Source organism: Thamnophis sirtalis, unplaced genomic scaffold (genome assembly GCF_051295495.1).
Source record: "Thamnophis sirtalis isolate CommonGarterSnake01/CBP01778 unplaced genomic scaffold, rThaSir2_p1.2 scaffold_10, whole genome shotgun sequence".
Classification (NCBI taxonomy): domain Eukaryota; kingdom Metazoa; phylum Chordata; class Lepidosauria; order Squamata; family Natricidae; genus Thamnophis; species Thamnophis sirtalis.
Window position 1 is genome coordinate 9,472,307 of NW_028261390.1, and position 27,893 is coordinate 9,500,199.

Sequence of the window (27,893 nt, forward strand, 5' to 3'; positions counted from 1 at the left end):
ATCCTTTTTTCCCCCTCTCTGGAGTGATGTGATGTGATTTTATCTGATTCTGTTCAGATGAGGAAATGGGGCCATGTTGTTATGATTATTATTTTTATTTATTTGTATCCCACCTTTATTATTTTTACACATAACTCAGGGCGGCAAACATATCCAAACATACCTTCTTCCTCCAATTTTCCTCACAACAGCAGCCCTGTGAGATGGGTTGGATTGAGAAAGAGTGACTGGCCCAAAGTTACTTAGCTGGCTTACGTGGCAAAGGTGGGCCTTGAACTCACAGTCTCCTACTTTCTAGTCTGGTGCCTTAACCACCAAACCAAACTGGTTCTTAAACTACAAACACAAAGCATCATAATCTGGTTGCTCAAATCTCTACCTGGACACTATAATCTATCCCAGTGTTTCTCAGCCTTGGCCATTTAAAGGTTTGTGGATTTCAACCCCCAGAATTCTCCCATTTCTCGGGGTTAAAGTCTACCCATCTTTAAGTTGCTAAACTTGAAATAGACTGCTCTATCCATTCTCAGCATTTATCTTCCATTCCCCAAAACTGGAACAGAGAAACATCATGCAGGAATTAATTAATTTCAGATGTAAATGATGGGAAAAATATGAGAAGGACTCTTTCCAACCAGGGAAAGATTATCAACTCATTGGTGCACTTAGTAATTCTGTGTGACATCCAGAAGGCAAGACTGCAATTACTCATATCACACCGTTAATTTGTGCCAAGGTTAAAAATATTGCCTAATATGCTAATCTTGCTTTGTTTAAACTTTGGTAAAAGTTTTTTTTTTTTGTAGCTCAGACACAGTTGTGCAAATCCTATTCATGTGTTTAGTCTGCAGTTTAATATATTATGCAAAGCTAGAAAATGATTAAATTCAGTAACAAGGCTAAGCATGCTGAGTGAACACTTTACTACATATTCAACTAAGTTATTTGCTACTAGGCAAGCAACTGAATGATTTAAAATTGCCTCCTCATATTACCTGTCCTTCAAACAAGGAGCATTTAAAGCACATTTTACATAAGACATGATGAATACACATATGTAAAAGCAATAGTCTGGCCGATATTCTGTTTCAAGGACTCAAATAATGTTCCTTTCTTTGAAAAACAAGTATAGAGAGAGTCTCCCCCTCATGCAACTTATAGTCATTTTTTTTATTGGCAACACCTTTCAAGTAGTAATAGCAATACTTTTAATTAGCACATGCTTATAACTAGTGAAATGACTAAATCAAAACAGGCAAATCAAAATTATATATAAACTAATATAAAAATAAAAGAATATTGCAATCAAGGTAAGATATTCCCAAGGCAGTACAACAATCGATGTAAAAACATTTAATATTACCAAAAATTTAGTATAAACCTTTAGCAAATAAGAGAAAGAAAAAGAGAAAGAAAAAGAAAATGAGAGTAGGTGTTTTTTCCCCCCCAGTTTTAAAGAGTGCTGTGAAAAGAAGTGCTTTTTATTTTCAATTTCTGGAAATGGACTAAATGAAAAAAGTCCTAAAACATGAAATGGGCATTTTAAAATTGGGGGGGGGGGAATGATTGCATTATCAATGCAAGTATTCAATGGATGGTAGTTAATGAATTATTTTTCAAATAATGGAATGTTTGAAGGCAGACTCCGAATTTCAAATAGTGACTAAAAGATCCAACCAAGATAGGGATGGATAAAAATAAAAATAAACAATGGGATTTGGTGTAAAGTTCATGACCAGTTTGATTCACAAACATACTTTCACTGGTTTCTTACTAACCTAGCAATCAACATTAGACTTGAAGCTCAGACCTAACTTCACCTGTATCCCAACATAGGTTTGTTACCTGGAAAAATGAAGACTGTTTTCTCTATGTAATGTCCATGCTTGATTTCCAAGCAAGGTGCAGATCATCTCATAATCAGATTTTCCCTAATTCCTTCCACACCAATCCTCAGTCCTTGCATATTAACTAACAATTAATTGAAGCTGTTACTGAACTTTAGGAAAGAGGCCTTCACTGACAGCCAGCCATTTCTGTCTCATTCTGTCTAATATCTTTATTAAGAAATTGCTATGGGGCTTAACTTTTAACTCAGCTAACACTGCTGAAATGCCTCAATTTTGCAGCTGTGAACTTCCTCTTATGGGTTTCTAGCATGTTTCCATGCCTCTCTTGTGACCCAATCTGGTTCTTGGCTTGGAAACTTAGAAAGCAGAATTACTGGGGTGAAGCTAGGAAAAACCCCATTCTACAGTTCCCATTTTTGTGGCATTGTGGGAATTTTTATTTATTTATTTTAACTGTACACAGCACTTGTGACATTTTATGGAACTATGCCCTCCTATTATGGCCAATAAAAGATATTTTAATGTTGTTTATATTATACATCACCTGGAGCCACAAAGTCAGCAGAGTTAGAAAGGAAAGTAGTTTAAGAAGATTAAGAGGTCATATCTGGATCTCAAACCTTCATCGTGAACTCACTCACTTGGAGAGCATTGCTTGGATCTTCTGATTGGCTGAGGCCCTGTCGGCATCAACTTATCCTTTGTGACTTCAGTGGCATTTTTATGGTTCTCTGGCATCTGCTTTTGTTCAAGGTGGGCCATTCCGAGGCAGTCTGGTGCACCAATTGCACTGCTTCTTGTCTCGGTGTGCAAGAGTGGAATTAAACCTGAGGAACAAGGGCGTTGCACCTGTATCTTTCCTCCGTCCCCCCCCCAAAAAACCGGGGCTATGGGTTGGGCAGCCACAGGAGAGATGGATGCTGCAATGTGAAAAGTAGATAAATACAACACAATGCAATTGATAGGATTGTGGTTACTCTATAAAGAGCTTTAATGCTCAGCGTTGGATGACGTGCCAAACCATAACTCTCTATTGCAGTGGTTCCCAAACTTGGCAGCTTTAAGACTTGTGGACTTCAACTCCCAGAATTCTCCAGCCAGCAGCTGGCTGGAGAATTCTGGGAGTTGAAGTCCACAAGTCTTAAAGTTGCCAAGTTTGGGAACCACTGGTCTATTGATGTTGACCTGACCATTTTGTTCAGGCTGGGAGAAAACACCTGGCTGTCTCTCATTTTTAGGAGATGGGCTGATGACTTTTGCAAGTGTTTTTCCATAATGGGTCTGGCTTTCCGGAATGATCTCCCACGGAAGGCCTGGTTGGCCCCAATGTCCCCCTTCCAAAACACCTGGAAATGGGTTTTTTTTAGATAGGATTTTTTTTTTGAGATAGTTAAGAGATCTGTAAGGGGCATGCATAAGCGCACCAGCGTGCCTACCCTCCCTGTCTTAACGTTTCTTTTTATTCGTATCCATTTCATGTATCCAAAATCATGCTTATACTTATGTTATCTAATACATGCCTGACGAAATACATAAATAAAATTAAATAAAATTAAAAACGAAAAGTATTGCACTTTTATCTTGTACTATGACGTTGCAGTCTTCTTTTGCAAGCTGCCAAAAGTCTATTTAATATCCCTGAGGGAATAAAAAGTTTGATTAACGATAAACCAAGCAAAATAGGAAGTACAATTTTAGCTCCTTCATCCTTAGGCCTCACAAGTGCGAGAGGCAAGGGAGATTTCGACCAGGAAGCATCAGTTAATTCTGAGGAGAGTGGGCAAACGAATTTATACAACGTTGTGGATTGAGGGAATTGAGGGGGGAAATGGGGCAATCTTCTAAAGGAGACCAATATAATAAAATAAATAAATAAATAACCAAGGCAATATGGCAGCTTCTTGGGGGGGGAATTACTCTCCTAATTCAACATTGCCTCCTTAGCTTGTCAGGAATGGATCTGGATAGGACTTGTCTTCACACAGGCCTAGATTTTAAATCAAGTAGATCAAATTCAACCGGGGGGGGGGGGGGGGCTAAATTACTTTGACCTTCATTCCTTATTTTAAGAAATTAAGTATCCTTTAAATAACCCTCAGCTCCTGGTGACTTCACGAACATGTCCATTATGGCCTTTTTGGCCATAATACAGAAGTCTTTTTCCAGACTTTCCTTCCAGACTATTTTTCCATTCAATTTATACATGAAACTGAATTACACATATGTGTGTGTAAAATTCAGTTTTGTTTATAAATTGAATGTATACGCGCGGACATAAACATTAAAAGCAATTTATTAAAAAGCAAGAAAAGCTAGCAATGGCAATGACTCATGCATTTGTCTGTCTATGAGGGAAATTATTTAATATGGCACACATGCCAACACTCTGTCATCTCCAGGGATTAATTTATTCCACTTTACTGGGATTCGAACTTGGGCTGTTTTTACATGATAGGCAGTTATATTAACCTCTAAACCACAAGCTCTCCTCCCTTATCAGCTGAGCCAGGGGAATGATTAAGGGGAGCATACTGCTCCCTCCCATATTTGAGCTTTGACAAACAAACACTATCTATCATCTATCTATCTATCTATCTATCTATCTATCTATCTATCTATCTATCATCTATCTATCCATTTATCCATCTATCATGTATCTGTCTGTCTGTCTGTCTATCTATCTATCTATCTTCTATCCATCCATCCATCCATCCATCCATCCATCCATCCATCCATCCATCCATCCATCCATCCATCTATCTATCTATCTATCTATCTATCTATCTATCTATCTATCTATCATCTATAGCTTTAACTATGTCAGGAAGAATTGCAAGCTTCTTTTCCAGTAGCACCCGCTTTAAAAATAAGGGCCTATTTTAATATTCACCACTGCAATGCTGCAATCTTGATACTAATTAATAGCAGTTACAAGAGAACTTTTCAAAAAATCTATGTTTTGAGACTCATCCAGGCCCACAGATCAATGATATGTTGTTTTAAGGCACACATTTTCAACTTCATTCTTAGCCTCAGGAACTGGCATTAGCAAATGTCTCATGTCAGAAAATCATAGGAATGTAAGCAACCAGCTATTATGCCACAATTAGAGGAATTAAGATGCATGGCAGATCTCACTTTGCAAGACAAGAGATGGAGGTTTCAGCTTAATTCTGGCTCTGCCAAATTTGTCTAATGCCGAAATATTTATTAGATTTTTTTTTATCCCGCCTTCATTGCTTTGTAAGTTAACTCAAGGCGGCAGACATAATCCTCCCTCCTCCAATTTCTCACCACAACAACCCTGTGAGGTGGGATGGGCTGAGAGAATGTGACTGGTTGAAAGTCACCCAGCTGGTTTTCATGCCTAAGGTGGGACTAGAACTCACAGTCTCCTGCTGTGAATCTCCCATTCAGTTTCATGCCTAAGGCAGGACTAGAACTCAGTCTCCTACTGTGGGTCTCCCATTCAGGTTCGTGCCTAAGGCACGACTAGAACTCACTGTCACCTAGATAATTGGCCCAAAGTCACCCAGCTGGTTTTCATGCCTAAGGTGGGACTAGAACTCACAGTCTCCTGCTGTGAATCTCCCATTCAGTTTCATGCCTAAGGCAGGACTAGAACTCACAGTCTCCTACTGTGGGTCTTCCATTCAGGTACGTGCCTAAGGCACGACTAGAACTCACTGTCACCTAGATAATTGGCCCAAAGTCACCCAGCTGGTTTTCATGCCTAAGGTGGGACTAGAACTCACATTCTCCTGCTGTGAATCTCCCATTCAGTTTCATGCCTAAGGCAGGACTAGAACTCACAGTCTCCTACTGTGGGTCTCCCATTCAGGTTCATGCCTAAGGCACGACTAGAACTCACTGTTGCCTGGGCGATTGGCCCAAAGTCTCCCATTCAGGTTCATGCTTAAGGCAGGACTAGAACTCACTGTCACCTAGGTGATTGGCCCAAAGTCACCCAGCTGGTTTTCCTGCCTAAGGTGGGACTAGAACTCACATTCTAATGCTGTGAATCTCCCATTCAGTTTCATGCCTAAGGCAGGACTAGAACTCATAGTCTCCTACTGTGGGTCTCCCATTCAGGTTCATGCTTAAGGCAGGACTAGAACTCACTGTCACCTAGGCGATTGGCCCAAAGTCACCCAGCTGGCTTTCAGGTCTAAGATAGGACTAGAACTTACCGTCTCCTGGTTGTTAGGCCAGCACTTTAATCACTACACCAAATAGCATTAGGTCATGCAGATTTCTCCCTTTAATGCCTGAAAAAGAATATTTACAGAACATATCAGAACAGGCCAGAGGAGAAAAGGTGTTGGATTTGGTTCAAGTCCCAACAGCTCGATAAAAACGAGCAAAGCCACTCCCTCTCAGCAGTTGTTATGAGGATAAAATCAGAGAACTCCATGCCCCTTGAAAAAATAAGAGCGTAGATTTGCAATAATTCATTTCTAAAAAAAAAAAGTTCTATCTGATTAATCCCATGCTTTCCATTCTGAATTTCAGTAGGGTTGCATTTCACCTTCATATATTAAAAAAAAAAAAAGTCTCGTTCAAATTAAAGCTGAGTTCCTGGTGATTTTATAAATATGTCTTCTTAGGCACAATATAGACTATCCAGATTTTCCTTCCGTATTTGTAACTCTTAAGGAGTTCCTCAGGGACTCTCCTGTAAGTGCTAACAAGAAGGGTCTGAAATGTTTTGGAAAATATCTTTGAAGGACACAATGCAATCTATCTACCTGCATTTCTTGAAAGTAGACATGTTGTTTACAGGATTGCAAGATTTACCCTCTGCAACTTTTTGAAATCTAAGAGAAAGCACTCCAGAGGCTGTGGTTAATTTTGGAGTTCAGACAAGGCTAGGCCAAGATGCCAACATCATTTCTTGTGTGCTTTGGCCGAAGGGAATAGAAGGAAGATGCCACGGTATATACTAACTACAGGATTCAAATATGTTCCTGGCGATAGGAGCCCATGGTCTCTGATGTGGCAATGGCACTAGTTTGAAAGTCATGCCATCATGCCAGGTTAAATATCTTTTTAATTGGGAAGGTTAGCAACATCTAACATAGAGCCGAGGTGGCGCGGTGGTTAAATGCAGCACTGCAGGCTACTTCAGCTGACTGCTAGATCAGCAGTTCAGCGGTTCAAATCTCACCGGCTCAGGGTTGACTCAGCCTTCCATCCTTCCGAGGTGGGTAAAATGAGGACCCAGATTGTTGTTGGGGGCAATATGCTGACTCTGTAAACCGCTTAGAGAGGGCTGAAAGCCCTATGAAGCGGTATATAAGTCTACTGTTATTGCTATTGCTATCTATGTTCTCCTGCAATGATTTGTACCCCAGTTTACATGATGTTCATTGGCTTCTAAACTAGATCATAGGTAGTCACCTGAATACAGAACCATAGTGAGCAGTATTTAAGCCACGTCTCAGTATAGGAATCCAAATTAAAGCAACCCCATATGGTGCTTGAATGTGTCTAATGGAAGCAAATCTATCATGTTTGTAGAAACTGGTCCCACAGTTGAACTATTCTTATTGTAGGACAATTTTATTCTAACCTTTAATTGAAACCTGTCTTCTAAAATTAGTTCTTCTGGACTTGGCCTTCTTCTGGGTGGAATTTTTTCAGATAATTAAAAAATACTATCATTTCATCCTCCTCCGGTTCTACAAGCTCTCTTTATAGATTTAGCTTCTATTTCTCTCTTGTCTTTTCTGAACCTGCTGCAAAATCCCTGAATCCTTCTTAAAATGTGATATCCAGAACTGGATAAGATTCAGCAGCTGAGGGCACACTAATCCAGAATAAAGGGGCACAATTAATTCCTATAATTTCTAAATTATACTGTACTTCCATTCATGCAGCTGAAAAATCTTTATTTTCGCAGTGCTGACATACATGCAGTTTATAATTAACTTTTACAGGAATAACTTTTTTTTTTACAAGTACCATCAACTCAGAACATTCCTGTCTCCATTTTATATCTACACATTTGCTTTCTTTTATTTTAGGAAAGAAAGGAAGTCTTAAATTGTGTTCTGCTGTTTTCAGCTCTTTTATCAAGATTTTGTTAGGATTTTATTTCTGCTTTTTAAAATATTAGCTATCCTGCTGCAAATTTGATAAGCATCCTTTCCATCCCTTCCTCCAAGTCGTTAATAAAACTGAAGAAAGGGGCATATAACCATGGCAACATGTAATCCCTGCCATTTGCATTTTAAATATGATGGGATTTTCTTTCCTTTTAATTGGACAATTTGCATAGGCTCCAACAAGAATAAGATTTGATCTTTTCCTCTTTAGCCTTTGCCTTCTGAAATTTCTCTCCATTATTGTAAAACAAAAATCCTCAGGAAGGTATTAGCCATACTAGGCTGACTGCAATTCACAAATGATGCCAAAGCTTTTCCTTTCTTAAGTACATCTCATCCAGCAAGATGATAAAAGAAAACAAAGGAAGAATGCAAATGCCCATAAACAATGACATTGTTTGAAACCGAACATGGAAAAATGTTATGGATGTGCAAATGAAGTATCCTCCAGCACGTATAATGTGGTCATACTGCCTAAAAATTCACTTTAAGGAAGAAAGAAACAAGCAAGCAGATCTGTCATAAAAATGTTAAATTCCATGTGTTAAATCTATTTCCAATCATAATAGAAGTACAGAAAATTCATAGTAGCTGGGGAAAAAACAAGCTAATCCACTTTTCATCTTAATGAAACTGGAGATCATATTTAAATTTTGTACAGGATTCATTTTAAGGCTATTGTTAGTTTAATAATAATAGGGTTATATAATTTAGCCAGTTTGATGTAGTGGTTGAGGCACCAACAGAGGTGGGTTCCTACCAGTTCGCACCTATTCGGTAGAACCGGTTCGTCAAATCTACCGAGCTGGTTAGAAGAGGTTCCACCAGTGGACTCGGAAAGCAGGCCACACCTACAGAAGAGGTTCCAAAATTTTTTGAAACCCACCACTGGTCCTTGGATATGATTATTCTACACTCTCATGCTCATATTTATAAAACTCAGTGCCTCTGTGAAAGGGAAGGATGACTACTGCGTTTGTGGTGCAATCAGAACATTGCGTGTGTTGAAGTTGTTTGAACGCAAACCAAAGATGCCTTTTAAAAAACAAGTTTACATCATATTCTTATGCCTGCCAGTGCTGTGTGTGAGGTAATTTAAGGTGGTTCTGACAAGTGTCATCGGTATCTTCATATCCGGTCACATGGGCGGCAAGCCACTCCCATCTGGTCACATGGGTGGCAAGCCACTCCCACTAAGGAGGCCACACCCACAGAGTAGGTTCGAACAATTTTTGAAACCCACCACTGGGCACCAAGCTAGAAATCGGGAGACTGTGAGTTCTGGTCCGAACTAAGGCACAAAGCCCTTGGACCAGTCATCCCCTCTCAGCCCCAAAAAGGAAGCAATGGCAAACCACACTTCCGAAAAACACTGCCAAGAAAACTGCAGGGCAATCACCAGGTGTCAATAATAACTCAAAAGGCATTAAAACTAAACTAAACCAAGGCCTTCTTCTGTAGGATTATTGGAAGAAGAACAACTACTAGATAAGACAAAACAATGTTTGAAAACCACGCCATTATGGCATAGAGATAGTCCTCGATTTATCACCACATTTGAGCCCAATATTTCTGTTGCTAAGCAAGGCAGTTGTCGAGTTGCGTCCCATTTTACATTTTTGCCCCAGTTGTTAAGTGAACACTGCGTTTGTTAAGTGAATCGTGGCCATTAAGGAATTTGGCTTCCCCTCGGGATACTCTGCTTGTGGGAGGCCAGTTGGGAAAGTTTCAAATGATGATCACATGACCAGGGGTGGGTTCCCGTACCGGTTAGTACCAGTTTGCTTTGTGCGCGTGCGCACCGCACATTGCTCACACATGGACAGTTGAGTGTAGCTTGTTCTGTGCATGCACAGAAGCATGCTGGCAATGGCAGAAGAGACCGGGGAAGTGGTTTGGGGGCATGGCCAGCCTGGGTCTCTGCTAGTTTTGTGACCCAGGCCAAATCACTATTACCGGTTCGGCTGAACTGGGCCGAACCAGGAGAAACCCACCTCTGCAAATCACCCAGGGACAGTGCAACTTTCATAAATACATGACAGTTTCCATTTTCCCACATTTTGATCCCATGTCCATGGGGATGCTGCAACAACGATAAGTATGAAAAATGCTCTTAAGTCACTGTTGTTTCAGTGCTGTTGTAATTTCAAATAGCTGCTAACTGGACGTTTGTAAGTCGAGGACTACCTGTGTTATAAATCAGAACCAACAAAGCAGGGGTACTTAAAGTGAATATTTGAACACTGGAAAAAGAAGTTATCCAGTCTTAAATCTCATCGAACAAGCGTTAGCAGATCAAAGGAGATTCATTACCAGAAATAACATGTTCCAAAATACAAAGCTGGTTCAGAAAAATTATACAATTGGAAGACCCAAAACTAAGATTAGTAGAATAGTAGAAGAATCTTAGATAGCCACAACTGCAAATGTAAAAGAAAGAGCTGATATAAACCACGCAAATGGTAATTTAGAAAAAAGTAATAACAACAGAACAAGAATAGGCTGTCATTGAAACAACCTATACATTCACACACACCCAGAAAGAATAATTAAAAGAAAACATTTTAACGTACGCAGAATTACCAGACTGTCGGCATTGAAATGAGTGCCCCCAAAAGACCTGTCATCTATAATAAAGGATTGAATAAAGTGTTTGCAAGGATTAAAATAACATCTATTGCAGACTAATAAGTTTCTTACAGTACGATGGTGGTTATACAAGTGTATATTGAAATTATATAGACAAATAGCAAAATTATATTCTGTCCCAAAGTGGAAGATCAGACTGGAAGCCAAAATAAAAACATTAAGGTGCAAGTAATTTATAAAATATGAAAGACTCAAAAAAAAAAAAAGATTGTACGAATCAATATAAACCTAATACAACACTATATTGGCTTAGTACCAAAAAAAGAGAAAAGAAAATGAAGACACTTGGGAAATCTGTAAACTTACCAGAATCATTTGTCTAGTGAGACACGCAGCGTCTCGATTTGATAAATAATCAGATAAAATCATAAACCAACAGCAGGGAAAATTGTATGCTACGAGGCACGAATCATCCAATTTAAGCAAGATCAACTACTTCAATGACGTTGGACGTAATTTTACAAAGTATAAGTGGCAATAGAAATTATGAAAATAGAAAACCAAATAAAAGGAAAGAATCCAGTCCTGGAAAGGTTTGTGGGAAATTTTAAAAAGCTATAATAAAATGTTGGATGGATAAGAGAATCTGAAGATGACCTTATTAAAAAACAAAAGCAAGTGGAAAAATCAATAATAACAGCAGGAATGGTTAATAATTGAGTGAAAAAGATTAAAAACGGGAGAGCCCCAGAAAATGATTGGTTGCACGGCATTTGGCTCAAATATCTGACTATCCAAATATAGTTAAAATAGTTTAATTAAATATTGCATAAGGGAGACACCAGGGACAGGTTAATAATTTATCCAATTCAAAATGATTCAGCAAACCAGACAATTCCCGGAAACTATAGGCTGATAACATGCACGCCTACAATGTTTAAATTACTCATAATAATAATAATAATAACAGACAAGATTTATTAGAAAAAAATAATGCCCTTCCAGTAGAACAGAAAGAAAACAAAGGGAAAAGCAGACATACAAAAGATCAACTTCTGATTGATAAAATGCTTCTTGAGAATTGCAAAAAATGGAGGGAGGGATTACATATGGTTTGATTATAAAAAGCATTTAATTTATTATCCCCTAGTTAGATCATGAAATGTTTGGAAAACCGCTGTTGCCAATAAAAACATTAGTTTGTAGAAAAAATAATGAAGCCGTGAAAGACAGAATTACTGATTGGAAATGAAAAAAAGATGGGCTTGTCAACACTAGGAGATGTATCGCGTTTATTATTTGTCATTGCAACATAGCTTTCTGCAATTTGGAAGAAAAGTAATCTTGGCTATCAAACAGCAAAAATGCTAATAAAATCTCACATTTATTGACATTGACAAACACTTAAGGGTTTTTAGCATAGGTATAGTAATGGAGTTTGGCTTAGAGAGAAATGTGCTATACTAAGTAGAATTGCAGGCTAAGACACTGCTTACTGCCAGGAGTTCGATCCTGACCGGCTCAAGGTTGACTCAGCCTTCCAGCCTTCCGAGATCAGAAAAATGAAGACCCAGATTGTTGGGGGAAATATGGTGACTCTGTAAACCGCTTAAGAGAGGACTATGTAAAGCACTATGAAGCAGTATATAAGTCTAAGTGCTATTGCTATAAATCAGGGTAAAATCACAAACAGCAACAGAATTGAAACACCAAATGCCAAACCATCAGAAGCCATCAAAATGAAGTTACAGATATCTGGGCATTTTATAGTTGGCTCACATCAAGCATGGACAAGTTAAAATTGCGATTAGCAGAGAATACACCAAAGAGGGAGAATATTGCTAATGTTAAACTGAACTGTTTGAACAAAAAAAAAACCAGAGATGATTATTCACTGTGCATTACATTGTCATAGTGATATTCTTAGATTGCAGGTAATCCTCAACCTATGACCACAATTGAGCCCAAAATTTCTATTGCTCCGTGAGACACTTGTTAAGTGAATTTTGGCCCATTTTACGACCTTTCTTGCCACAGCTGTTAAGTGAATCACTGTGGTTCTTAAATTAGAAACGGCTTCCCCCTTGACTTTGCTTGTTGCAAAAAGTGATTGCATGACACTGCAATCATAACTGTGAACCAGTTGCCCAGCATCTGAATTTTGATGATGTGACCACGGGGATGTTGCAATGGTCATAAGTGTGGGGAAAACGGGCATCAGTTTTTTCAGTGCTGTTCTATCTTTGAACAGTCACTACATGAATGGTTGTAAATCAAGGTATTAGCGATATTCTCTCTCCCCCCACCTTTCTCTGTCCCCACCTCTCTCTCCCTCTCTCTCTTTCTCCCCCCTCTCTTTTTCCCTCCCTCTCTCTCTTTCTGTCCTCTTTCTCCCCCTCTCTCTGTCCCCCCTCTCTTTCTCCCTCTCTCTCTCTCCTCTCTTTCTCCCCCCCCTCTCTTTTTCCCTCCCTCTATCTCTTTCTGTCCCCTCTTTCTCCCCACTCTCTCTGCCCCCCTCATTCTCCCTCTCTCCTCTCTTTCTCCCCCCTCTCTTTTTCCCTTCCTCTATCTCTTTCTCTTTCTGTCCTCTCTTTCTCCCCCATCTCTCTCTGCCCCCCATTCTCTCTCTCTCTCTCCTCTCTTTCTCCCCCCTCTCTTTTTCCCTCCCTCTATCTCTTTCTCTTTCTGTCCTCTCTTTCTCCATCTCTCTGCCCCCCCTCATTCTCCCTCTCCTCTCTTTCTCCCCCTCTCTTTTTCCCTCCCTCTATCTCTTTCTGTGCTCTCTTTCTCCCCCCCTCTCTCTGTTCCCCCTCTCTTTCTCCCTCTCTCTCTCTCTCCTCTTTCTCCCCCGCACTCTTTTTCCCTCCCTCTCTCTCTTTCTCTTTCTCCCCCCTCTCTCTCTCTGCCCCCTCTCTTTCTCCCTCTCTCTCTGTCCCCCCCTCTCTCTGTGTCCTTCTCTTTCTCCCTCTCTCCCTCTATCCTTCTCTCTCTGTCTCTCTTTCTCTCTTAAAAAACTTTGATTCTGCCTCACATTTTCTCCAGCAAACTCTATGACAAGAAAAAAAACAAACCTTTGCTACATTAAAAAAAAACACCTTTGCAGTTGAATATAGAAGCTCTTCGGTTTTATTTGTTTTTCTCCTTTTTGTTTTACAATATCAACTGTATTAACTATATACATGCCCTGCAGAAATGGAAGCAGAGGTTGACTTCAAGTCAAATGAAGTATCAAAGGAAAAAAAGCAAGAATTGGCCAGTTATATAAAGGATAACCAAGACATGCACTGATGCAAGTTAAAAATTGGAACTTAGTCTACGGTAAACTAAAACTAAATATCAAAATAATTTAATAAACGTACAAACTGAATGCTGGCAAGGAAAAGCATCACATGGCCAATTTCTAAAAAAAAAAAACCATAGAAGGGACAATGAATAAAGATAAAATCTGGCTTACCACTGGAACATTAAAAACAGATACGGATAGCTTGATTTTTGGCTGCATAAGAGCTTTTCAGTTCTGGCAATCAAAGCCAGAACTGAAAAATCATCAAATAATTCAAAGTACAGATTGTGCAAAAAAGCAGAAGAAACACACGACATACTAAATTCATGCATGAAGATTGCACAAGCAGATTCATGGGAATAGCTGTAAAAATTGTCATGTGCCATTAATGGAAAATTGGTGGGAACATATAGTTGAAAAATGAGGTTAAAATATTGTAGGATTATTAACCCAGATATAACTGAGGTAAAGAAGAAGGAAGTATGGGCTGATGAGGCAATACCAGGAAGTAGTAGAACAGAAGACAAAGAATTGGAGAAGATCACCAAGGATCAAGATCTGAAAATCAAAACTGAAAGATTATGGCATAAGCGTATTGTGGTGAGCCCAGGGGTTTAGTCAGCGCACTGGCTGCCCCATCCATAAATCTCAGATGGCACGTAAAAAATCTGGGCATTGACAAAATTTCCATCTGTCAATTGCGAAAGTCCACACTGCTCACATCAGCACATATACTGTGCTGACACATTACGACATCCTGGGGTTTTGGGAAGATGCAGATGAAGGCCAAGATAGCTAAAGAACTGGCAGCTTTGTGCTTCCTCCAATTCAAAATGCTCCTACATTTGCACTAAAGCCAGCATGCTGGCTAGGAAATTCTGGAAGTCCACACACATCTTCAAGTTTCCAAGATTAAGTAACAATACCCTTAGAAAAACATCTACTTCTGCTTCATTGACTATGCTAAAGCCTTTGATTGTGTGAATCCCAAGAAATTGTGGCAAGTTCTTAAACAGATGGGAGTATCAGACCATCTTATTTGTCTCTTGAGAAACCTACATTATATGCGGGTCAAGACAGAGGCAACAATGAGAACTAAACACGGAACGACTGATTGGTTCAAAATTGGGAAAGGAGTCCGGCAAAGTTGTATACTTTGGAATTAAGATTGCTGGGAGAAATATCAACAGCCTCAGATATGCAGATGATACCACTCGAATGGCAGAAAGTCTAGAGGAACCAAAGAGCCTCTTGATGCAGGTGAAGAGGGGGAGTCCAAAAGTTGGCTTGAAACTCAACATTAAGACAACTAAACTAAGATCATGGCATCCGGCCCTCTCAATTCCTGACAAATAGATGGGGAAGAAATGGAGGTAGTGACAGATTTTATTTTCCAGGGCTCCAAGATCACCGCAGATGGGGACTGCAGCCAAGAAATTAAAAGACGCTTGTTCCTGGGGAGGAAAGCTATGGCAAATCTAGACAGCATATTAAAAAGCAGAGACATCACCCTGACAACGAAAGTGCGTATAGTTAAGGCTATGGTTTTCCCAGTTGGAATGTATGGCTGTGAAGGTTGGGCCATAAGAAAGGCTAAGCGCCAAAGAATGGAGGCCTTTGAACTCTGGTGCTGGAGAAGACTCCTGCGAGTCCCTTGGGGCTGCAAGGCCATCCAACTGGTCAGTCCTAGAGTGGTCCTAGAGCAACCCTGACTGCCCTTTGGAAGGCCAGATCCTAGAGATGGAACTCAAATACTTTGGCCACCTAATGTGGAGGAAGGACTCCCTGGAGAAGAGCCTGATGCTGGGAAAGATGGAAGGCAAAAGAAGAAGGGGACGACAGAGAATGAGGTGCCTGGATGGAGTCACCAAAGCAGTCGGTGTGAGCTTAAATGGATTCCAGAGGATGGTAGAGGACAGGAAGGCCTGGAGGAACGTTTTCCATGGGGTTGTGATGGGTCGGACACAACTTTACAACTAACAACAACGCCCTTCAAAACCCTAGGATTTTATAATCCAGCTTGGAATTCAAAATTAAGGAAATTGTATTAGAAGGCAGGGAAGAATAAACACTACAGAATAAACAACATTTGAGTCAGATTTCTGCAGTGATTAAGTGCATAATGACAAATCATGTATTACTTTTATATTAATTCCAGAAAAGACGTGTTTAAAAGCTTGTCACATTGATTGAACTGCTGCTTTTTCCACAGGTCACGGCCACGTTCCCCGAACTTCTTCCCATTTCTCACACAACAACAACTCTCTGAACTATCACATCAAGCCAATCCATTCTATTTGACAGACATTAAACTCACTTCCAGTTTACAAAACCAGCACTCAGATTTTTGTGTTGTTGTTTAAAAAAAAAAAGACAGAAAAAGAAACAAGTTTCCAGGAAGCCTTAAAAGTCCCCAGATATTGTGCCAAAAAGCAAAAACATTGCAATGTTTCAAGTCCTGAATTCTGCCAATTTCACACAATCTCAGACTTTTGAGAGCTCTGGTTACTCCTTCAGTAATTTATTCTGATTGCACAATATGCTTCTTTGAAATTATCTGGAGGGCTGTAAAAAGCAAAATTAGACAGAGGCATTGATCCAGTCCAAATGACAATGTCAAGTAGCCTGCAGATTAGAATATAAAACATGGTTAAGGACCATCCTAACTCCTATCTGTAATAACAGATTGCTTTATGAATATCTTACGTCAACCACACAGACCAGCATGTTCTCCAAAGCCACATTAGTGGTTAACTTATGATTAAGCAGCAATTATTCCTCCAGGAACACAAAATAAGAAACAAAAACTTGTGGCAATGCTGTTGTTGATTTTTTTTGCTGTTCCCTCTTATTCTTCTGTTGCAACTGCTGTACTATCACACAATGACTTCGTTGTGAAAATAAAACACAACATTCCCATCTCATATGCAAAGGCTCTGGCTATAATCACACCACGCTAGATTTTAGAAGTATTTTTGAGAAAGGAACCTCACAATAACTATACCGATTAAAAGGCCATAGCATTCCCAACCAGTTTGGTGTGTGATTTGGAGCAAATTTATCAAGCAAGCGCCTTAACCATGTTTAACTCTAATCCTGGTTTAGTAGGTCATACAAATACAATGATTGAGGCTTCCAGAGAAGACTTAATCCAGTAGTCTATCCTAAGGGCCATGCAAAGCAATGAAACTTAAAAATTGTTGTGATTAACGTGTTTCACTACTTTATACTCATAAGTCTTACTCATAACTGTTTTTGACTATTGAGGCTTATAGGCAGCAGTGGGTTTCACATTTTGTTACCACCGGTCAGTGGTGGGATTCAGCCAGTTCGACCTATTCGGGAGAACCGGTTGGTAACTTTCTAAGCAGTTCTGAGAACCGGTTTTTGGAAGAAATCTTTTGTTTTTCCCCACTTTACAGGGCTGATCCTGTAAGGAAGGCAGGAAGGAAACATTCTGGTGTTGTTTTTAGCCTAATCTTTATTGCCCTGCTTACAGAAACTGCCTCTCCAGTTAACCCTTATTACCATTGTAACAACTAAGGCGAAGTTCCCCATCGACCTGAGTGACATTGACTTGGCCATGCCCTCATGATCACATGACCACCAAGCCCCGCCTACCCAGCTAGTCATTAGGGCAGAGAACTGCTTGGTAAATTATTTGAATCCCACCACTGCCACCGGTTCACTCCGTGCGCATGTGCTTTGCTTGCGCACGTGCCTTCCACGCATGCACCCGGCCTCAAAAACATGCCTAAATAGGATGGCATAGATCTGGGGCGGGCCCCACCCACAATTTCGACTACCGGTGCAGCTGAACCAGTCTGAACCGGCTGAATACCAACCCCAGCTTACAGGACCAGGGAATACGGAGGACAATAAAGAGAGCTTCTATTCTTATTAAAAGAAAAAGTTTTTTATCCCCAAAATTGGTACATCTGTCTTTCTCCTTTTTTGGAGAGTTCCAGCAGCTGTGTGCTTTAACATTGATGGGGTTAGGGAGAAAGCTTACCTTCTAACATCCAAGAGCTTCAGCATATATGACGCTTTGTGGAAAGTCACACTTTGCTCTCAGCCTGTCAGACAAAAGGCCACATGTCAGTTACACTATCCAAGACATGCTGCGAGAGGCAATAATCAAAAAGAAGCAGAAGCAGCAATCTCGGCAGATCTACTAAGGCAAGCTTAAATGACAGTTCCTCTATGCACAGGCGTGTGATTGCTTCACGTAGGATGACTCCTCAACACAAACAGCAGGAACATTGAAGCGTCCAGATGTTTGAACTCCAATCCCATTGGTTTTCCCCCAGCACTGTCCACAGCGGTGCATTGTGGGAGACGTAGAACAAAACACTCGGATAAGATATAGGCTGCTCGTCCCTGCTTTATTAATGCCGTTTCACTGATAATTCACGAACGCAGCCAGCAGATACTTGTTGGGATTTTTAAAAAAACAAACCTGGAGATCACAAATTTGAAATTGCTACTTCAACTAGCAGGGCATCAGTTCATTAGCTTATCAGTGAACGTTAGGAAAGATTGCATTTTTTTTTAGAAACAAAGCAATTCCCCCCCTTGCCTGGAGCACACAATGATGGGCTTATGTAAATCATCATGCAGACACAGGATCTTAATGTAGGAAGAGGAGAGGAGAAAGAGGAAAGGAGAGGAAGACAGGCAGGAGAAGTAAGAGTAGAAAAGAGGGTAGGAAGGGGAAGAAGAGGAGAGGAGTGGAGAAGGGGAAGAAGAAAAGGGAAAGGAGAGGAGGAAAGAAGAAAGTAGAGAAGGGAGGGAGGGAGAAAAGGAAAGAAAAGCAGGGTCGTGGTAAAATAAAATAGATGAATGGGATGGTAAGCAAAGCAATCCCGATTATGTATTTCAATTTTTATATGTAAAAATGAATGTTTAAAATTGTTAATACATAATGTTAATAAAAACCAGGAGAATGTGCCATATTTTTCGGACTATAAGACGCACTGGGTGTATAAAATGCACCAAGATTTCAAAGAGGTAAGTAAGAAAAAAAGGTTTTGTCCTCCATGGCCCCCAGGAGCACTTTGCAGGCTTCAGCAGGGCTGGGGGAAATGCAAAAATGCCTCCGTTTTTGCAAAAAACGGGGGCATTTTTGCCTTCCCCCACCCCTGCTGAAGCCTGCAGAGTCCTCCTGGGGGCTGGGGTAAGGCAAAAACATCTCTGTTTTTGCGGAAAACAGTCTGTTTTTTGCAAAAATGAGATTTGGGGGGGGGGCTTCAGGAGGCCAAAAATAGATGCATTTGGTGTATAAGATGCACCAACATTTCCATGCTCTTTTAGGGGGGAAGGTGCGTCTTATAATCCGAAAAATATGGTATGTTTGCAAATGTATGTATGAGATTAAAAATAAAAAACTTTTTGGGGGAAAAAAGACACAGGATCTTCAGAGGGATTTCAACATTGCCCTGCCAGGAACTGCGTACAAAGTCTAATGATGTACATGTCTTCCAGGATCAGCCTCCGATGACCGTTATCTGCAGGACAGGTATAAAGATATACATCTGGGGGGGAGGGAAGTGGGTTGAAGATATAAAAAGATGATGTTCTCTGGCGTTTGTGATGATCCAACCCTTGATTATTCAGTAGTGACTAGATATTGCAAACAGGTGGACATAGACGTAGCCAAAATCTTTTGCCCAATGTTGAGTGTTCTGCCTCCTCAGAAAATCCAAGTTCTTTCAGGATGACCCTTTCTCTCTTTCTCTTTTCAATTTTCTCTTTCTTTCCCCCACTCTCCCTTTCTTATCTTCCTTCTGCTCAGATAGTTGATATACAAGCCTGCAGCAGCTTCTTTTCTCTCTCTCTCTCTCTCTCTTTAAACTTATCAAAGAGTTTGGACACGAACTAGAATGAAATGGGCGTATCCTTTTCTATATAAAAAAATACAATTGAAAATCCTTCATCGTCTTCGCTATTGTTGGCGTATAAATCAAAAGGCAGCCTTGGAGAAGATAGGAGGCTTGGCACTCCTAACCCACATTCTAATCACAAATTATCCATGTAAAAAAGTACGTAAGCTTCAGGCATAGAAAGACAAGGTGCTTATTTACCCCAAAGAGAAAGCCAATCTACTGTGCTAAATTTATTCCACGTATCCCTTTTTGTAATAAATAAATACACACACACACACACACACACACACACACTTCCACAATCAGAGAACAAAGAAAGGGTGTGGACAAGGGAAATCCTTTCCTGTGTCCAGTGCTGCAAGCTGAAACATAATGGGCAAACATAATGGGCAAACAGACAAGCATAATTATAACCACAAAAATATTCCCCTTATTTTTCCAGAGATTCCCATAGCTTACACGCCAATTGCAGCAACAGTTTTTCCCCTTTTTCCCCCTGCCTTCATCTCCATTCTCTTTCTTCCTTGACTCCCTTTTTACAGTGTGCAAGCCCCTTAATTAATTACTTACTTAATTAATTAATTTCTGCACCTCCCCCCCCCCATCTCAACTGGATGACTCTGGACGGCTTATAATTCTAAATAGCAATAGCACTTAGACTTATATACCACTCCATAGTGTCTTACAGCCCACTCTACACAGTTTACAGTGTCAGCCTATTGCCCCCAACAATCCGGGTCCTCATTTTACTGGGTCCTCATTTTACTGACCTCGGAAGGATGGAAGGCTGAGTCAACCTTGAGCTGATCAGGGTTGAACTCCTGGCAGCGGGCAATCAGTCTGCTATGCTGCATTCTAACTACTGTGCTATGACAGACATTTAAAACCAATAAAAAGAGTACCAAAGAGATGTATACAGCACCCAGTTTAACAGTAAAACCAATAGACGGGGGCCTTAATATGTTTGGAACCCCAGATTTGAAAGCATAGCCAAGTTTTTAGAGTTTTTGGGGTCGGGGGGGGTCACTCTAAATCTCTGAAGGGAGGATGTTCCCCAGAGCAAGGGGCCACAGCAGAGAAGGCCCTCTTCTGATCCCTGGCCAGCCAACATTTTTAGCTGATGGGGATCCACAATGTGTCCCATCTGGTGGGCCAAATTGGACCGGCCAAGATTTGATTGCTGATGCACACCTAGAGATCTCATGCGCCTTTACCCATGACAGCCTGTCCCAGCCCTGCCCCCCACTCCAGATGTGTGGACGTGATCTCTCAGAATTGTCAGCAATGGCCACACTAGTTAGGAATTCTGCACGCTGCAGTCCCAGCACATCTGGCGTTTGCCTGCATTTGGAAAGCTGGTGGAGGAAATCCAAGAACGGTTTTGCACTGTTTTCAGGAGCAAAGTTCTGGCCCTTCATGAATTCCCTGGAGGATGCTTGATGGTGGTTTTGGAACTTGACTGACAGTCAGGCATTGGGAAGAAGAATACCCAATTCCCCCCCCCTCCCATTGAGTGGCCTCTAAATCACCCTATCTTTTGCCAGTTGTTTCTAAGAATGAAATTAATTCAAAGATACTCTTTCCTCTTTTTCTGGCACATGGCAGCCCAGCCAAATCCTGCAAGGAGGTGCCAGGCACTTCTTGCACAATACCAGTCCCACCTTTTGCACACACTCTGCACAAACCCATGCTGAAGGGCACTTCACTCTTGGAACAATAGCAAGCACATGGCTTTGAAATGTCCTCCGGCTGCCTGCCACATGCCAGAAAGGAAGGAAGGAAGGAAGGAAGGAAGGAAGGAAGGAAGGAAGGAAGAAAGAAAGAAAGAAAGAAAGAAAGAAAAATCTTTGTCATCACCCTCTCTTCTACACTACGAAGGTTTTTCCAAGATCCACTTCCACTAATGGCTGCAGGATGGAAAAAAGCTGAAATAAGGGGCATCCCCCAATAATTTGCTTCTAAGGACTAGGATAAAGGATAAAAACTCTTAAGGTTTTTTTAACCGGGCTGCGATGAGAAGCAGTGTGAAAAAACCACACAAGCAAATGGGATTCTCAGAAATCCTGGCCTCTCTCTCTCCGGGGCAGGTGAAGCCTTGTGTGAAAAGTGATGCAGGGAAGGAAGCTTTTAGCAGAGAGATGAAAAAGCTGGGACGGAGAAACATATTAATAGCACCATCTTACACTGGCTTCAGCAGGGGTTAACCCCCAGGGAAGAGAAGGCAAGGACTGCAGCTTACAATCACAGACAAGCTGGATTTCTGATGGGGAAACTGCTTGCTGCATGCATTCCAAAGTGGGGTAATTTGCTGTTTTTACCTCTTCTCATCCCCCCCCCCACCGCTTTTCCTCCAGGCTGGGGGAGAGGGTTCCAGAGCAGATTTAACAGATTCTTGTTACTAATAACTACTGCACCACGACAGACCTTTAAAACCAATAAAAATGATGCAAAATAGATATCTACAGCATCCAGTTGAACAGTAAAACCAATAGGGGCCCTTCATACATCCGGAGCCCCAGATTTGAACACATAGCCAAGTTATTAGAGTTGTTGGGGGGGGACGGAGATCACTCTAAATCTCATAAGGGAAGGATGTTCCACAGAGCAAGGGGCCACAGCAGAGAAGGCCCTCTTCTTGGTCCCTGGCCAGCCAACATTTTTTAGCTGATGGGGAGGGGGGGGGACCCACAATTTAACAGAGCAGACTAAAGGCCGCTGCAAATCAAGGGGGAAGGAGAAGGGCTGAGCTAAGGCAAGGCAACCAGCAACCTAGCCAGTAGTAAAACCCTCCTGGGGATAAAGACCCCAGCTGCCCATCAATCCTTCGGGACTGCTGCACCCAGATCTTGGAGATGCCTGCAAGGAGGAGAACGTGCGGGGAGGGAGGAGGTAGAGAGGGAGGGAATGGGGGGGGGGAGGTTAAGCACAGGGGAGGTTAAGCACGGGGTCTTCCCCCCCCCATATTCAGAGTTACAGCGGGACCCGGACTGGATCGCCACTATCCGGGGAGCTGGGGAAGTCTTGGAGGATGGGGAAATGAAAAAAAAGAAGAAAGAAGCAATTGCGGAGAAGGACGAGTGGGGGAATCCGGGATGAGCAAGATAGAGGTGGGGGAAGCCTGGGTGCAAAAGCCAGCATCCGATCCACTACCCACCTGCCGAGGATCCGGGGATCCGGCCCGCTGGAGGAGGAAGAGGAGGAAGAAAGAGAAGAGGAGGAGGGGCGTCGATCCCAGCAAGCCCAAGGACCACCTGGCCGCGTCGAGCAGAAAGCGGTGCCCTGCCTGGTCCCAGCCTTTCTCATCCGGGGGTCGGGAGACAAAAGAGCGGCCGCCTGCTTTTCCCTCCGATGCTCGCAGGGGGAAATAAAAGAAGAAGAAGAAGAAGAGGGGGAAATATAATAATGATAATAATAAGGGGTGGGGGGCGGTTGGGGAAACACACCCCGAAAGGGGCGTGGGACAGATGGATCCTGATAGGAAGGGGTGCGGGCGGGGGTGGGAACATCCCGGCGACGCAGGAGGAAAGCTCCGGGCCGCCCGGCAAGAGCCGGAGGGAGGGAGCTGGGGATGGGGGGGGGGGAGAGGGAGGCGCCGCGGGCAAGATCGACCTCCCCGCCCGGCCCCGCCGCAGCCCTTCCCCGGGGAGCGGGGGTTGCGGGGCACGTGTGAACGGAGAACACGCGGGGAAGAGGCCGGGGACGGGATCGCCCACCCGGGGTTCCAGCGCTCGGGGTGGCCGCCTTGCCTTGGCGGGGGCTCAACGTTAGCCGCCCCCCTCCCTCCGGGTTGCGTGGTCCTCGGTTTTCTCTCTCGCTCTCTCCCCTCCCCCGACCCCTACACGGTGCTGAGCCGCCCGATTTCCCCCTGCCTGCCTGCCTGCCTCTGCGGTGTTTTTGTTCCGAAGAGCTTTTTCCAGGGTCAGGTCGTGGCCTGGGACGCTTTTCGTCTCAATCGCCGCTCAGTGGCTTTTATTGCTTTCCTTGTTTCGGGTGCTGGCCCTTGTTTCTATTTCACTCCCGAGGCTGCGGCGGCTTTAAAGGTTTGATCCATGAATAATAGAAAAAAATACGCCTATACATGCAGTGCCGATAAAGGAGGAAAAGAGAATTAGAAATAGGGTAGGGTCGAAGAGAATAGAGTAGAATGGAATGGAGTGGAAGAGTAGGGTAGGGTAGGAATAGGAATAAGATAGGGTAGGGTGGAATAGAATAGGAATAAGATAGGGTAGGATAGAATAGAATAGGAATAAAATAGGGTAGGGTAGGATAGAATAGAAATAAGATAGGGTAGGGTAGAATAGAATAAGAATAAGATAGGGTAGAATAGAATAGGAATAGGGTAGAATAGAATAGAATAGAATAGAATAGGAATAAAATAGGGTAGAATAGCATAGAATAGAAATAAGATAGGGTAGGGTAGAATAGAATAAGAATAAGATAGGGTAGAATAGAATAGGAATAGGGTAGAATAGAATAGGAATAAAATAGGGTAGAATAGAATAGGAATAAGATAGGGTAGGGTAGAATAGAATAGGAATAAGATAGGGTAGAATAGAATAGGAATAAGATAGGGTAGAATAGAATAGGAATAAGATAGGGTAGGGTAGAATAGAATAGAATAGGAATAAAATAGGGTAGGGTAGGATAGAATAGAAATAAGATAGGGTAGGGTAGAATAGAATAGGAATAAGATAGGGTAGAATAGAATAGGAATAAGATAGGGTAGGGTAGAATAGAATAGAATATGAATAAAATAGGGTAGGGTAGGATAGAATAGAATAGAAATAAGATAGGGTAGGGTAGAATAGAATAGGGATAGGGTAGGGTAGAATAGAATAGAATAGGAATAAAATAGGGTAGGATAGAATAGAATAGAAATAAGATAGGGTAGGGTAGAATAGAATAGGAATAAGATAGGGTAGAATAGAATAGGAATGGGGTAGAATAGGGTAGGGTAGAATAGAATAGGAATAAGATAGGGTAGAATAGAATAGGAATAAGATAGGGTAGGGTAGGATAGAATAGAATAGGAATAAGATATGGTAGGGGAGAATAGAATAGAATAGGAATAAGATAGGGTAGGGTAGAATAGAATAGGAATAGGGTAGGATAGAATAGAATAGGAATAAAATAGGGTAGGGTAGGGTAGAATAGAAATAAGATAGGGTAGAATAGAATAGGAATAAGATAGGGTAGAATAGAATAGGAATAAGATGGCAGGCTAGGGTAGAGTAGAATAGAATAGGAATAATAGGAATAGGGTAGATTAGGGTATGGTAGGTAACATCATAGAGTAGGGTAGGATAGGATAGGACAGGAATAGGAATAGGAATAAGACAGGGTAGGGTAGGATAGAATAGAATATGGTAGAATGGAATGGAAGGATAGGGCAGAATAGAATTGAATTGAATAGGAATAGGTATAGGAATAGTGTAGGGTAGAATAAGATAGAATGGAAGGGTAGGGTAGAGTAGGGTAGGATAGGATAGGAATAAGAATAAGAGAATAAGAATAAGGGTAGGGTGGGATAGAATAGAATAGGATAGGGTAGAATGGAATGGAATAGGAATAGAAAACACAACAGAACAGAGTTGGAAGGGAACTTGCAGGTCATCTAGTCCAACCCCACCCCTGCCCAAGCAGGAGACCCTACACCATTTCTGACAGATGTCAGGCCAATCTCTTCTTGAAAGCCTCCAGTGATGAAGCTCCCACAACCTCTGAAGGCAACTTCTGTTCCATGGGTTGGTTGTTCTTACTGTCAGAAAAAAAATTTCTCCTTATTTCCAGGTTGAATCTCTCCTTGTTCAGTTTCCATCCATTTATTTCTCGTCTGGCCTTCTGGTGCTTTGGAAAGTAAGTTGACCCCTCCCTCTCTGTGACAGGCCCTCAAATATTGGAACATCTCTATAATCTCTCCCCTATTCCTTCTCTTCATTTGTAGCTCAGGGTCGAAATGAGGGGTCCTTGGTGCTCTCTGAGCTTGGTTTTTCCCCTCGCTTGGAGACGTTTCATTACTCAAGGTAGGTAACATCATCAGTGCTAATCACTAGTCAGTAGCAACGATGATGTTACCTAGTTTGGGTAATGAAACATCTGCAAATAAAAAAAAACACCAAGGACCAATGGTGCTATTCAGCCAGTTCTATCCAGTTCGGGCGAACTGATAGCAGTGGTGGTGGGAGGCTCCACCCACCTGCCTGGACGTCATCACATCCTGTTTTTGACGCTCTGTACATGCATTTGCGAACCTGTAGCAAAAGTAGATTGATTTCACCCCTGCCAAGGATCCTTCGTATTTACAGTACATACATACCCTTCTGCGCAAAGATGTGCTTGCAAAAAATGCTCACAATCAAGTATTGTAATGCACACTATAAGACAGATTTCTCCCGCAAATACATTTAACTACCAGTATGTATTGTTCAATATGCCCCACCTGGCTGGATTCAACAACAAACTATACCATAAATCTTGGTTTGAAAACCAAAGGGGCTGAACTTACGTGACCCAGCCTAGAAGAAGCAAAACCAGTCTTTGCCTTAATTGTGCAGTGTGTAAAATCAGGTTACGAAGGGTTTTATTTGAGCTCCTCAAGGTAACTGTTTAGAAATGTATTTTAATTACCGTAAGTTGACTGAATGCTGGGAACTTTGTGTCGACACTGTGATAAAGTACAAAGTATGACATATGATAGTTGTCCTTTTTTCTACTTCCTGTTGGGGTTCCAAGAAATGCATCCACCAAAAAATAGAACTTCGAGACAGGTATATTCCCCAAATAACATGTTTATTGGACACAGCTGGTAAAGACCAAATCTAAAGGTTTCTGTGGTTTTCCTCCTAATTGAAAGAGCAAATATTCCCTCCCCAGGTGTCACCAGTCACATTATCCAATGAAGGTAGATGGGAAGCTGATTAGTCAATCCTCTGCTATCAGCTGGGATGACCTTGGTTCCCAGAAGAAAACTTGTTGTTTTGACCAGTAGCCAATCTATCTACTTCTCTGCTGTTTTCAAAATTGGGGCAACTATGAGGCAGGAGAAAAATGGCTTCAGCTAAGTCAGATTCAGAGTTGACATTTCCATTAAAAACACATGTGCTAATTACATGCCATTTGTACATTGTATCCATGTGTGTGGTCCCAGTAGAAGGGAAAGAATAAAATGTGGCTCTCTGATTCATCATTCAGAGATATGATACCAAGAAAGGATTTGGATGTAGCCATAAATAAAATAAATGAATAAAATGTTTCCTCCCCCTCCCCAAGATTTTTTTATTTTTTAATACAAATTATACATATTATAGGAACGATCTGGGTCTTTTACATCCTCTAATTTACATAGTCCTTTTTACATCATAGTTTCATTTTCACTTTCTGCCAAATTATTCTCTTCCATTATTTTTCATCTTTATGATTATTTTTTCTTAATACATAAACAATATCTTCCATTGCCCCTTCAAAGTTACACCAAATTTCCCTTTTTATTTTCTCCATTGGTATATTTTGCTATAAACAGAATACATCCTCTAATTCAAATTAAACATACAGAGCATTTCTTTCAATTTTTTTCTACAATTAACAATATACTATCATTTCTTTATTTCTTAATTAGTTACATCACAATAACAATCTTAGTCTACTCTTTTCCCCTTTCTTCCTCTTTTAATCATTTTCTCTTGGGCTCCCTAAAATCCCAGTTTTAATTCTTTTCCTTCTTCTCCCCCTTTCCCCTATCTTCTTTTTCTTTTTCCTAATTTTGTGATTGTTGTATCTTTTCTTCAGAGTATTTACTTATATTGTGCTTGTAACTTTACCCAGGGTTTTCCCTGTTCTCCTCCTTTTCTTACTAAAATAATGAATGGACTTGGCATAAATAAAATAAATAAATAAAAAGTTTCCTAACCGCCATTTTCAAAAGAACAGCATCTGTGACTTGGATAGCTCATCTCGGTTTCTGAAAAACATACCCAGTTCTTAGAATTCAATGGAATTCTGAATCTCAAAGATTATCAAAACAACTTGTTTCTTTTAGGTTTCGGTTTAGTTTTGCAAAATAATCGGAGGAGTAGAGTTTTCAAGTTCCTAATAGCAAAAGGGATAAATGAGACCTTGAATGGTATAAAATGTAGACTGCCGAACAACACCGGGGAGTCTTAATCCCAATCTTTTAGGAGAT

The 27,893-nt window shown here is 41.2% G+C and overlaps 1 protein-coding gene across 7 annotated transcripts in view; it reads right to left on the reverse strand.

The window, feature by feature from the left end:
- TMEM150C (transmembrane protein 150C) overlaps nucleotides 1–23,145 on the reverse strand; it is a 42,566-nt gene extending 19,421 nt beyond the window's left edge. Inside the window, exons 1-4 of one of the 7 annotated variants that reach the window (XM_087724022.1) lie at nucleotides 22,869–23,144; nucleotides 17,842–17,905; nucleotides 6,041–6,118; nucleotides 2,492–2,677 (exon numbers count right to left, since the gene is read on the reverse strand). In XM_087724022.1, coding sequence (XP_087580148.1) covers nucleotides 2,492–2,612 — 121 coding nt within the window. In that variant the 5' untranslated portion in view covers nucleotides 2,613–2,677; nucleotides 6,041–6,118; nucleotides 17,842–17,905; nucleotides 22,869–23,144. Of the gene's footprint in view, nucleotides 1–2,491; nucleotides 2,771–6,040; nucleotides 6,119–10,912; nucleotides 11,912–17,841; nucleotides 17,906–22,868 lie in introns of those variants that run through there. The other 6 variants (XM_087724020.1, XM_087724017.1, XM_087724021.1 and 3 more) reach the window with 6 other exon arrangements.
- Nucleotides 23,146–27,893: the final 4,748 nt, after the last annotated feature.